Here is an 11,907-nt window from a genome sequence, read left to right on the forward strand (position 1 = left end):
TCTATCCAGGCTCTCTTTTCCTTGTCCTCAAACAGTGTCAGCCCAGCTAAAGGCAGAGCCCGTTGAGGGCATACAGATGGCAGGTTCTGAGACACCCCTGAGGCACTGGTGACTCTAGGGGCTCCCTCCCAGCTCGCCTTCCCTGGGTGGGGGGGAAGGTAGGCCAGCCCCACTCGCACCCAGACTTCTCATGCCCTCCCTGTTGATGGCTGCAATGTCCCAAGAGCCAGGTCCCCCTGCCCCCATTAGAGACGTCTCTAAGTATCAGGTTGGTCGTGGCCCCGGAAGTTGTGGGACATTCTGTGGTCCCCGATCCTGGGGATGTTTATTCTCTGGACAGACGGAAGGTGAGAAACGGAGGAAAGGTGTGGCAAGCCGCTGGCTTCCCATCAGCCCATCGTTTGAGAAGAGGAGGGCTCCGTGCACTTGGGTGGGGGCGTGGGTTGCGGGCAGGGGCAAAGGTGACCTTCGAGGACAGGGAGGCTGGAGCAGCCCAGCCCACGTGCCCGGCCTCCGGCCCCTGACTTCACCTGATAAAAACCAGAAACTGAAACAGGGTCGGGATTCCCGGTGTGAAGTCAGAGATGACTCACAACTTGGAGGGACTGCAGTAGCGGAGAAGTGGCACCAGAGAGGCAGATGTGAGCCGAGGGCAGCAGAGGCGGGCAGGTGAGTGGGAGCTGGGGCGGGGGTGGGGGAGGGGGTGGCCTGCCCGTCCCCGAGGACCCCAGCACCGCTGGGCTCCAGAAGCCGGGCGGGGTGGCAAGAGGCCCCCTTTGCTTTTTGCTGGGTGGTGTTCGTGACAAACAGGGCAGAGGGCACAGGCTGGTGGGGTGGTGGCAGAGGACACCTGGGGCCACAGTGTCCTCATGTTGAGTTGTTGCCCCCCCCACCCACCTCGCCTCCCCAGCACGTCTGAGGGTCCCGCTGAAGCATGGCAAGCAGCCCTGCGGTGGTGGCCATCGACTGCGAGATGGTGGGGCTGGGGCGTGGCCAGGGGAGCGGCTTGGCTCGCTGCAGCCTCGTGGACATCAATGGCATGGTGCTCTACGACCAGTTCATCCGGCCCGAGGGGGAGATCATGGATTACAGGACGCGGTTCAGCGGGATCACACCTCGGAACATGGAGGCGGCCACACCGTTCGCCGTGGCCAGGCAGGAGGTGAGTAGAGGGCTGTCTGCGGGCCAGGCCGGACTCTGGCACACACATTCACGTGCACACTTCCCGGGCACCTTCTCCGGGTGCCAGGTCTGCAACCTGTGACCCCAGATGTGGCAGGTTCCCCCACCTCTGTGTGAGGGAGCTCTGGGGCATCCCTGTGAAGGCCTCCTGACCTCAGCCTTAGACTCACATCTGGGAGCGGCCTTCGGGGCATCTGGTCTGCCCTGCTGGCCCTATGATGGGGGAACCCGGTCCCACCTGAGGTTCCTCATGGTGAGGTTCTTTTCTCTACCCTGGCTGCCCCTGGTCAGCCTCTTGGTAGGGAGCTCCTGGAGTTGGAGAACAGGCCTGGAGCCCCTGGACCGAGGGGAGAGCTTGTGCCCAGCCCCACGGTAGGCCTTCCATCAGCTCGAGGTCAGTATGTGGCCCCGAGATTTCCCACCCTCCCGGTTCACCTAGTTGTGATAACTTGTTTAGGTCCCAGTTTCTGTTTCTGTTTCCGTTTCACTGAATCACTAGATGGAAAGCAAACTCAACCTCTCTTGCACCAGCTTTAGTCGATACTCAGAAGGTTACAAGGCCATGTAAATTCATGAGTCTCTAGGCTGCTGGGGCTTGGTGGGGGGGAGTCCCTGAGGAACAGAGAGGAACGAGGTCTGTCCTAGGTGCACACACCGCACCCCAGGCTCCGGGCGCTGGAGAGAAACAAAACATAAGCAGTAATGGTTCCTGTTTCCTGCTCACTGGCAGGCCGGAGCTCGCGCCCACCTCACGGGACAGCCACCGGGAGGGTTCTCTGGGGCTGTAAACTCAAGATTCAGCAGGGCCAGTCTTGAATCCTGGCTGCTGCCTTAGCAGCTGAGTTACCTCGGGGAAGTTACTGGGGCAGCCGCTCTGTGTACCCAGTTTCCCACACCTGTAACAAACTGGGTGTAAGAATTACAATTTCCTAGGATTATCGTGAGGACTGAGAGAGCGCCCAGACAGAGTGCCTGTGTAAGGACTCGAGAAATGTTAGCTGCTACAGTCGATCGTCTGTTATCTCCAAATTAGAGATGCAGAAACTGAGTCCCGCTGGAACTAAGTGTATTGGTTTGCTGGGGCCACTGTAGCGACTTGCTGCAGACTGGGGGCTCAAACAACAGAAATTCATCGTCCCACCGTCGTGGAGGCTGGGGTGTGGGCAGGCTCGCTTCCTTCTGTGGTGCGGGAGGGTCGGTGCCGTGTCTCTCTCCCAGCATCTGGGGTCGGCTGGCCGGCCTGGCTGTGGCCTGGCTTACCCCTGTCTCTGCCTTCAGGTTTGCGTGGTGTTCTCCTTGCGGCGTGCTTTGTGCCCCTGGGGCTCATGTATGAGGACAGCTGTCCTGTTGTATTAGGGCCTGAGGGTCTCTGCTAGTTACATCTGCAATGACCCGATTTTCAGATAAGTCACATTTTGAGGTCCTGGGGGCTAGGATTTCAACATGAATCAGGGTGGGGGCACATAATTCAACCCATAGCACTAAGTGATTTGCAAAGGTTCACGTAACAGAAGGTGGTCAGGACTCGGAGCTCAGGCCCAGACCTCTGTGTGTCCAAGGGGGCCACCGAGCCACATGTGGCTGTGAGCTCCCCAAAATGACTGGTCCGAACCGTGATGTGCTATAAATGTAAAATGCACACGGGACTGCAAAGACTTGTGTTAAAAAATTCATAAAAGACCTCAGTAGTTTTTTACATCACTGACATGTTAAAATGATAGCATTTTGGAATCTTAGGTTCAACGAAACATGAAAACTAACTTCCCCTATTTTTACCGTTTTAAATATGGCTATTAGGTGATTTAAAATTATACATGTGGCTCACGTTATAGGTCTACCAGACAGCACTGTCGTCTAGGTGCTAAGAGGAGGCCAGGGAGCCCTGAGTCATCAGCGTGGTTCTGGAAAGACTCCTTGAGGCTGGTGGTATTCTCGAGGGATGGGCGGAGCCTGTGTCTGCAACCCAGTGGGCCACAGAGAGCCATGGAAGATTCTTGAGCAAGAGCATGGCAGGATCAAACCCAAGTTTTGAGGAGACTAGAGTGGGGGGTGCTGTGGCGGATAGATGGTAGTGAGGAAAGAGATGTCAATAGGGGACGAGTCAGAGCCCCTGGGGAGGCATCAGCAGACAGAGGACTGGGAAGAAAAAACTGTCAGGTTGGAGGCAGCCAAAAGGGAGTCACCAAGCAGGGGAGGGCAACATGAGGAAGAGGTGGGTTGGCTGTTCAGGGGTCAGCGGGAGGCCCAGGGTTATGGCAAGAGCTCCCCACACTCAGATCCCCATTGAGAGGCCAGGTGGACTAAATATCCCCATCCTTCCTCCCTGTCCTCCTCCTCCTCTCCCCAGCCCCCCACCCTCTCGCTGGTAGAGCAGCAAAAAGGACAGGAGAGCCCAGAGCAGGGGACAGCAGGAGAGGAGGCAGCAGGGAAATCCTGCTCGCATCCCCTGGCCTGGACACGCAGCCAAGTCCCTGCATGCCTTTGGTCCCCACCCAGATTTGGGGCAGAATGCTTTGAATCTCATTTGCAGATTGTGCTAGGCCCCAGGCTTCCTGTGTGTAGCTCGGAACCCTGCCCGGGGACTGCCCACTGAGCAGTCGTTCAGACAGGGAGCCAAGAATCTCTAGACCAGGCAGACCTTTGAACCATATCTGAGGCAGGCAGACCTTTGAACCATATCTGAGGTTTGTATTTCCTGCTCCGTCATTCACCGGCTTGTGTGACCTTAGGCAAGTTCTCGAACTTTCTGAACCTGTTTACTCATCAGTGACGTGACTGCTGATGCCTCCTCCCTGGCCCTTGGAGTTTGGATGGAGTGCTATGGCCTGTAGCCCGGAGCATAGTGCTGGGCCCACAGTGATGGTCACTAACTGTGCCCGTGGAGGGAGAAGGGCAGACACCCAGATGATCGGTCTGACTCCCCTTTCTGACTTCCCTTGAGAACTGTGGTCTTAGATTCTGGCTCTCATTTTCTGCCTGAACGGCAGGTAAGCTGTGCCAGAGAAACTTTCCCAGGCCTGGCTCAGATCACAGCTTCCCCATACCACTGTTCAAACACCTCCCATGGCTCCCCATTGCCCAAGGTCCCCCAGCACAATACTCATGGACCTCCGCACCCTACCAACCTGCTTTTCCTGCCTGCTTTCATGACTCAGTCACTATCCAGCCACACCATTACTCTCCCCGGCCCCCTTCCCTGCCCCTAGATCCCTGCCCCATGCTGACAGGGCTTACCCACCCCCACCCTGCCCATCATCGCCACCTCCCCGCGTGGGGCCTCTAGTTCTCTTGCTGTGGCCCCTGTACTTTAAAGCTTGCCTGTCCGCACACCTGGTCTGCCTAGTTCCAGGCCGCTGCTGTGTTTACTCTGCCCCCAGACTGGGTGGTGTGCTTTGTGCACAGAAGGTACCCTGAGAATGTTTGTGGGATCGGAGTTGAATTGATTTTCATAAAATACAGGTGTTCCGGTAGCTGCGTGCCACAAAGTTGCCTCCACCCTCATGCCGGCCTTGGCTGCCAAGAGGCAGTGATGCACACCCAGCCGGGGACTGGAGGGCAAGCACACTGTTTGTTAGACGTGCATGGACGTGGGTGTGTGTCCTCTGGCTTGTTGCTAAACTTCTCTGCGCCCTTTGGTAGGAGTGTCTGGGCCACGGGGAGGGGGCGAAGCAGGACAGGTGCATCCAGCATCGTGTTCTGGCTCTGTTCTAAGCACTTGCCATGCACCCCTGCCTTTGCTCCCCACAATAGCCCTGGGAAGTAGCTAACCGGCATCGCTGCCCCATTTTACAGATGAGCAAACTGAGGCGCAAGGCTGCGCAGGCTCTCCAAGGAAGGCGTAGAGCGGAGACCCAAATCCTGCCTCCAGAATTTGCTCTGGGAGATTCAGATCCCATCATGAACGTGTATAAAGGTCTCATCTGAATGCTAGGTGGCCGGCAAATGTGAGGGACAGGGTCAGGCACAGCCTGTGCGTGAAGATATGGTACAAGGCAACAGCTGTCCTTTGTTTCCACAAACAAGGACACAGAGGCAGCTCGATCCCACTCTGTCGCCCCCGTGTGCTAATCCCAAAGTCAGAGACCAGGCTCACGGGTCCCAAGATGTGCTGGTTGGGGGCTCCCAAAGGGGAGAAGCTTATCAGCCATCTATCGGACCCCCAGAGCTGGGGGTCCTCACCTCACCTCTCAGGTGAGCCTAGGGCTCGCCAGGCCTTGGTTTCATGCAGACAACTTCCAAACGCTGCTCACCAGCCTGTCTCTTCCTCCGACGGGAGTGGCGAGTGGGCCTGGCTCGTGGTGAGCCATAGACCAGCCCGTGGCGGCCAGCAGGTCTCTGGGGAGCTAGAAACCCCACCCAGTGCACCCAGGAGGGTTCCTGCCACAGGCCACTGATAATGTGCCTGGGATTCCACCACTCCTTTATTTGTTTTGATTTTTTGTAATGTGGTTTGATTACTTCCATAGTGGGAAGTTACTGCCTGTCATCTTCTGAAACCTCTAGGTGTGACCGTCATCTAGAGCGGCGGTTCCCAGTGTGGAGTTATTGTGCCCCCACCAAGGGATGTTTAGCAGTATCTGGAGACATTTCTGGTTGTCATAAATGGGGCAGGGGACCTGCTACTGACATCCGGTGGGGAGAGGACTGAGATGGGGCTAAACCATCCTATAACGAGCAGGACAGCCCCTCCCCCCAGCACACACACACCAAAGAAGCATCAAGAATGCCCAAGTTGAACAGCTGGTCTATAGAGCCCCACAGATCAGGCTGTCAGCACAGGAGGAGACAGGTCCAGAGAGGGGCAGCAACTTACTTAAGGACACACAGAAAAGCTGTGATACAACTCGGTGTTCAGATTCCGACCTCTCACCTGGTGGGCTAATGAATGCTGTTTTTTCTTTTCATAGTAATTTGTTTTTTTAAAGATTTTATTTATCTATTTGACAGAGAGAGAGATCACAAGTAAGCAGAGAGGCAGGCAGAGGGAATGGGGGGGAGAAGCAGGCTCGCCACTGAGCAGAGAGCCCGATGCGGGGCTCGATCCCAGGACCCAAGCCAAAGGCAGAGGCCACTGAGCCACCCAGGCGCCCCATCTTTTCATAGTAATTTTTAATCACCTATAGTGTATTTTTGTAAGTTAATGCTCTCTTAATGTTAACCCAGTCCATTGAGTTGCATCTACCCATGATCAGGATTGGGGAGGGATAATTTCATTTTTAGTTGGCAGACAAACCAGCTGAATCCCATGAAGCCTCCAGGTTTAGGAGGGAAAAGCAGCAGAAGGGAGGCCTCCTACAGCTGTTTCTCAGCTACTGCCAAGGCCACCCGTGCTGGGGCCAAGTGCCCTGTTGGGGCCCTGCCACCGGGCCGGTGTCCCTGGGGCCCGGCCAGATGGAGGAGGATGGCTTCACCATCCAGGCTTCCCCCAGCAGAAGCAGCCTTGCGGGATACGGGCACAAGCTGGGGTGGGTGCACCTGCAGAGCAAGGCGGGGGACTGGATGAAGGAGGGGACCAGGGCCACTCCAGAAGGTGACAGGAGGGCCTGGCCCTATGGATTTTTAACAAGGGCCCCAGGTGATTTTTTCTGATCAGGAACCTCTGGGAAATACTTGGAATGGGAGTGGGAATGCAGCGGCATCCCTGGCCGTCACCCCCCGCCATGGGACACAGACACACGCCGCTCTGTGCCCCGCTTTCCCCATCAGGAAGATGGTATGATGACTCCAGCCTCACAGGGGCCCCGTTTCTGCTTCAGGAAGTCCTCACTGAGAGCTGACATGGGTCCAGCATCCCCCTCCACGCCCTCCGACATTACTACTGCTGAGCTAGGTTCCAGCAGGTGGTGACAAGGACAACTGTAATGACAGGGACGGGGTCAGGCAGTTCCAGACACCACACTGTAGCTCTCAACTCACCAGCTGTGTCCCCTGGGCACACCTTTCCACGTCTCTGGCCCCCAGTCCCCTCCTCTGTGGCAGGGAAATTGAACTCCTTGAGCTGAGAGGTTCCCGGCTGAGGTGAGGAGAGTCCCTGTCCCAGGGCCGGTGACGAGAGCAGATGGGTGAGTGTGTCCTTCTCCTCCCCACTCTGCTCTCCAGGAATCTGAGACTCTGCCCCTGTGTCCGACAGACCTGCCTCCTGACGCTGACTCAAAGCAGGTCCCGCAGCCCTGAGGGCCCCCCAGCTGGCACCTTCCCGTGCCCGGGCTCCGGCAGGCCCCCCACATCCCTCCCCAGCTCTGCCTCAGGAAGTCGCCGGAGCCTCACCTCTCCTTGCCTTCACCTTCCGCCTGGGGAACCGAAGCCCACATACGGTCTTTGACCTGAGAGCACACAGCGAGGACCCGCTGTCTCTCCCTTGCCCTGAGAAGTTGCTGGCATCTCCCTGCCAAAGACATTTTTTTCTTTTCCCGGTTTCCTCTTCCTACTGCTTGTCCACTCCTCGTATACTGTCTTGTCATGAGTCCCCTGCCCCTGGACCCTCGGGTTCCAGAAGTGATTAAGTTCCCAGGAAGCCACCAAGTCCCAGTGACTCGGTCCTCTTGGCTCCTGGGACCTGTGGATGCAGTTTCTGGGATGGCAGAGAGTCCCTCAGGGCTCTGTGTGAACTGGGCCCGAGCCAGCTCCTCACTGGGGGCAAACAGGCCACATTGTTCAGGAATGTTAAAGGATATCAGTGAGAAAGGGTGTGTGGCCCCCGGCTGCCCAGTGCGGCCCTGCGCTTTCCTCCACACACAGGACTCAGCTGCTGCTGAGGCCGTGTGCCCTCAGCGCTCACATGAGTCCTGGGTCAGCAGCAGTGACACCCCGAATCCCAGATGTCCCATGCTTCCCCGGGGGATGCCTCAGCCCATTGTGGTGTCTCCCCACCCAGCCCAGCTCCATTCCTCCAGCGAGTCTCCCCAGTCCCCAGGCTGACTGCGGGCTCTGTCCAGCGGTGGCCCGACAACTGACAAACCACGGGAATGGGGGATGTGGTGATGGGCGGGCTGGTGACACTGCTCGCTGATGGCAGATGGACAGACCCCACAGACAGGTCGCCTCATGTATCCAAGCCTTGTCTTCCCCTTCTGTGGACTGTCCACAGCAATCCTGTGGTGGCCAAGGGAGGGCACGTAATGCCCATGTGATGTCCCAGGAAGCCACTAGAAGCAGAAGCAGGGCATGGGAGGGTGTTAGCCAGAAGACAGGACAGAAGCTACTGAAGAGCTGACCAAAGAGGGGCTTGAGCCCTAAGCTGCCCCTCCAGGGAGGGCCTGATACGGCTTCGCCCAAGGTCCCCCTCGCATCCTGATGACAGCCATAGTAAAGAAAGGGGACCGGCCCATGGGGCCCGAGGTAGGAGGCTGTCCACGGGGCTGCCACGAGAATGGAGTCAGGATGGAGGCACCTGTGTGGGTGCCTCCGGTTGCGCCCCTAAAGCTCGGCTGCGTGGCTGGCGGAGGCCTGGAGCCGGCCTGCTCTGAGTGTGGCTTTGAAGGCTCGCTCTGTCACTAAGTCACTTACTGGCTGTGTGACTGTCCCAGTTACCTAATGGTGCTTAGCAAATAACCTCCAAACATAGTGGTTCACAGAAGGTCAATATTTACTGTGCTCACACATCTGCAATCTGGACGGGGCTTGGCCTGTGGGCTCAGGTGTTCCACAGGCCGGGAGCCGGAATCATCGGGAGCTTTGCCAGCTCACCTGCTGGGGCCCCTCGGCTTTGGCTCTCCGGCTCCCTGTGGTCTCTCTGGCAGGTGGCTTCGGGGTAGCTCGAGGCTGCTGAGGGTCTGGCCCCCGAGAAGTCAGAAGTCATGTAGCCGGGCCCGTATTCATTCGAGGCGAGGGTGGCTGAGCTCCACCTTTGGAGAGCGGATGCGCCAAGGGACCCGCAAACTTGCTTAAAATCCACAGAGTAACCAGGGGGCAAATTAATTCCCTTTCTCAGGGCTTCAGTTTTTCTCCTCCGCAAAATGTTCATCAAGGACAGGCCTCTCTCCCGGCTCTGTTAGCTTCTTACGGTTCTGCTGTAACGAAACCATAAGCCGTGTGGTTTGAGGCACCACAGACATGTTGGCTAGCCGTTCCACAGGTTGGGAGTCTGGCACGGGTCCCAACGGCCGAAATCGAGGGGTGGGCAGGGCCGTGCTCCTTTCTGGAAGCTCTGCAGGAGGGTGCGTCTCCTTGCCTTTTCCAGCTTCTAGAGGCCCCCGCCTCACTCCCCCAGGCCAGCAGCTGCCTGTCAGGCCCTCAGGGCAAATCACTGACCTCCACATCTGAGGGCCCTTGCGATGATGTGGGGCCCCCATGGGCCGTGCAGGCGATCGCCCTTCCTGGGAGGTCGTCTTCTACCTGAAGCCTGTCTGCAACTTTAACTCCCCTCTACCGGGTAAGGCGTCCACATCTTTGCGGGGTTGCTATGCTGTCTGCCAGAGTGAGGGTTGTTGAAAGGATTAGACGACCTAACACGTGTGACGTACTCAGCCCGGCCCGTGGGACATGCTCAGCCGCGGCCACTGCTCTTCTCCGTGGAAGCCACTGAAGGAGTCAGGGACTCCCCTTTGGCACCGACCGCAACCACGCAGCGTGAGGAGGGGCCCGTCCAGTCTCCCCATTTTGTAGACGACAGGTTGGAAGCCCAGAGAGGGGAGACAATTGGCTCAAAGTCCCACAGCAAGTCAAGGGGTGGGGGGGGGTTTCTTCCTTCGGGTGGCCCCAGGCCCGCGCAGAGGACCCTGCGTGAGGTGCGGGCTGCGTGTCCTCCTGGCCAGATCCTGCAGCTCCTGAGAGGCAAGCTGGTGGTGGGCCACGACCTGAAGCACGACTTCCAGGCGCTGAAGGAGGACATGGTCAACTACTCTGTCCACGACACGTCCACCGACAAGGTGCTGCTGCAGCAGGCCAACCTGCCGTCCCACAAGCAGGCCTCCCTCCGGGTGCTCAGCGAGGTTCTCCTCCACCGGCGCATCCAGGTGAGACGCCCCCCACCCACCTCCGTCTTCCCACTTTTCCAGGCTTCAGAGGCCTCCTCCTCCCACAAGGTTCTCACAGCCCCCAGGGGCTCCAGAACCCCCACATTTGGCCCCAAAGATGCTCTGCCCCCCAGCAAGTCCTTCCCCAAGTCCTAAGAGATCGTGCAAGAAACGGGTGCTGGCTCCGGGCATCCCCAGCCCCTGGCCCCAGATAAGCACCAGAGTGTGGGAGCTTTACTCCAGAGCTGACCCCAGGACGCTCCAGGAGAGCGGGGATGACAGGCAGGGAAGGGAAGGCACCCCATACAGGTTTTGTTTGGGTGCTTTCAAACTCAAGCCAAGTACTGCGTGGATAACCAAAGTTTAACCCCAGCGTGGGCCTCTGGGAAATCCCACAGACCTCAGATTTACGCAGGGAGCGGGGGCTCCGGACAGCTCCCCTCAGGCATGGCTGCTGCTGCTCCCCAGGCCCCCACCCCTCAGCATCTGTCACCTCCAGCAAGCCCTGGGCGAAGGCGTCCGGGTGTTGGTTCTCGCGAGATTACCGAGGTGGGCCGCACAATAGCAGTAGCAGCTGCATATGGGGCTTTCCCTGGCCAGCAGATACTTACAAGCCCCTACTCTGGGCTGGGCTGGATGGGGTGCTGGAGACGCGCGGCTGAGCAGGGCTGGGCCCGCCCCATGCTTGAGCAACCCTTGCTGGGAGGAAGAGTAGCCCATTAGCCTGAAGGGGTGAAGGATGGGTGGGTGGAGAGGAAGGCAGGTGTGCACGAGTCTGAAGGGTGAGCTCCGGCCTGAGGCAGGAGGCACCACTTGGCCGGGTGACCGGGAATTGTGTAGGTCGCCGGGAAGGGGCCTGAATTTGGGCCCCTCCATTAGCCTCGTGGCCCACGGGACCAGGGACAGAATGGTCATCATGTGCATTCACTGAGGTGGTGCTTTAAAAACATCGTTTTGACCTATTGTTTTAATATGGGCCCGTGCCGCGGGGCTCCCTATGTGTCGGACAGCAAGTCTGCCCCTCACCCCCACCCCAAGGGCATAGCCCCGCTCTCCGGAGGCTGGAAGTTGTGCTTGGCCACGCCTGGGCCTAGGGCCCCAGCTCCGGGGCTGACAGCTGAGGCCAGGCCTGCTCCAGCAACCTGCTGAGTCCAGGGGCATCAGAAGCCGGGGGAGACTCGCTCACGGACCCACCTTGGTGTCCGGGAACCCGGGGTGTGAGCAGGGAAGGCCCGGGTCACCCGGGGTCTCTGCATTCAGCCCCACCTGAGCCCTCCCCCTGCGCCTGTGTTTACAGAACAGCCGCTCCGGACACAGCTCGGTGGAGGACGCCAGGGCCTCGATGGAGCTCTACAAGCTCTCCCAGCGGCTTCGAGCCCGCTGATGGCTGCCTGCCCCTTCCGCCCGAACGTCCCCAATGTCATCGTCTCTTCAAGACAGCAACCCCCTTGCTTTTGGAAAATGCATCTTTAGTAATAAAATATCTCTATATTTTTTCTACTCCATCATTGGATACTCCCCTAGCCTTTCTCTGAGCCGGGGAAGGGTGATGGGCCCCAGTCTGCGTGACGCTTAGAGGACGGTCAAGACCAAGCTGGAATGGGGTGGGGGACTGGGGGTATTGGTTTCCCAAATAATCTTGACTCCTGTGCGTCCAAGAAGCAGTTGGAGGAATCGAGGTGGCATGTAACTAAACCCTTGCCTCCACCTCCCTTTTCCTGAGGCAGTGGCTCCTGGCTCAGAGGTCCGTTCGTGCCATCTTGAAATGGGT

At 58.2% G+C, this 11,907-nt stretch overlaps 1 protein-coding gene across 1 annotated transcript; it reads left to right on the forward strand.

Annotated features, from left to right (window-relative positions):
* The first annotated feature begins 450 nt into the window (after positions 1–450).
* ISG20 (interferon stimulated exonuclease gene 20) lies at positions 451–11,534 on the forward strand. The gene is made up of 4 exons (XM_032836779.1): positions 451–669; positions 911–1,162; positions 9,936–10,136; positions 11,434–11,534. The coding sequence occupies exons 2-4, from the start codon at positions 935–937 to the stop codon at positions 11,518–11,520; spliced, it is 516 nt and encodes a 171-aa protein (XP_032692670.1). The 5' UTR covers positions 451–669; positions 911–934; the 3' UTR covers positions 11,521–11,534.
* The last annotated feature ends 373 nt before the right edge of the window (positions 11,535–11,907 follow it).

The sequence above is a fragment of the Lontra canadensis genome, unplaced genomic scaffold, assembly GCF_010015895.1.
Source record: "Lontra canadensis isolate GAN:19392208 unplaced genomic scaffold, GSC_riverotter_1.0 scaffold94, whole genome shotgun sequence".
Classification (NCBI taxonomy): domain Eukaryota; kingdom Metazoa; phylum Chordata; class Mammalia; order Carnivora; family Mustelidae; genus Lontra; species Lontra canadensis.

Excerpts from the sequence above, each read along its gene's own strand:
- ISG20 (XM_032836779.1), top strand. The coding sequence starts at position 935 with ATGGCAAGCAGCCCTGCGGTGGTGGCCATCGACTGCGAGATGGTGGGG. Across the intron at positions 1,163-9,935 it reads TCGCCGTGGCCAGGCAGGAG|ATCCTGCAGCTCCTGAGAGG; the intron begins GTGAGTAGAGGG and ends CCTCCTGGCCAG. Across the intron at positions 10,137-11,433 it reads TCCTCCACCGGCGCATCCAG|AACAGCCGCTCCGGACACAG; the intron begins GTGAGACGCCCC and ends CTGTGTTTACAG.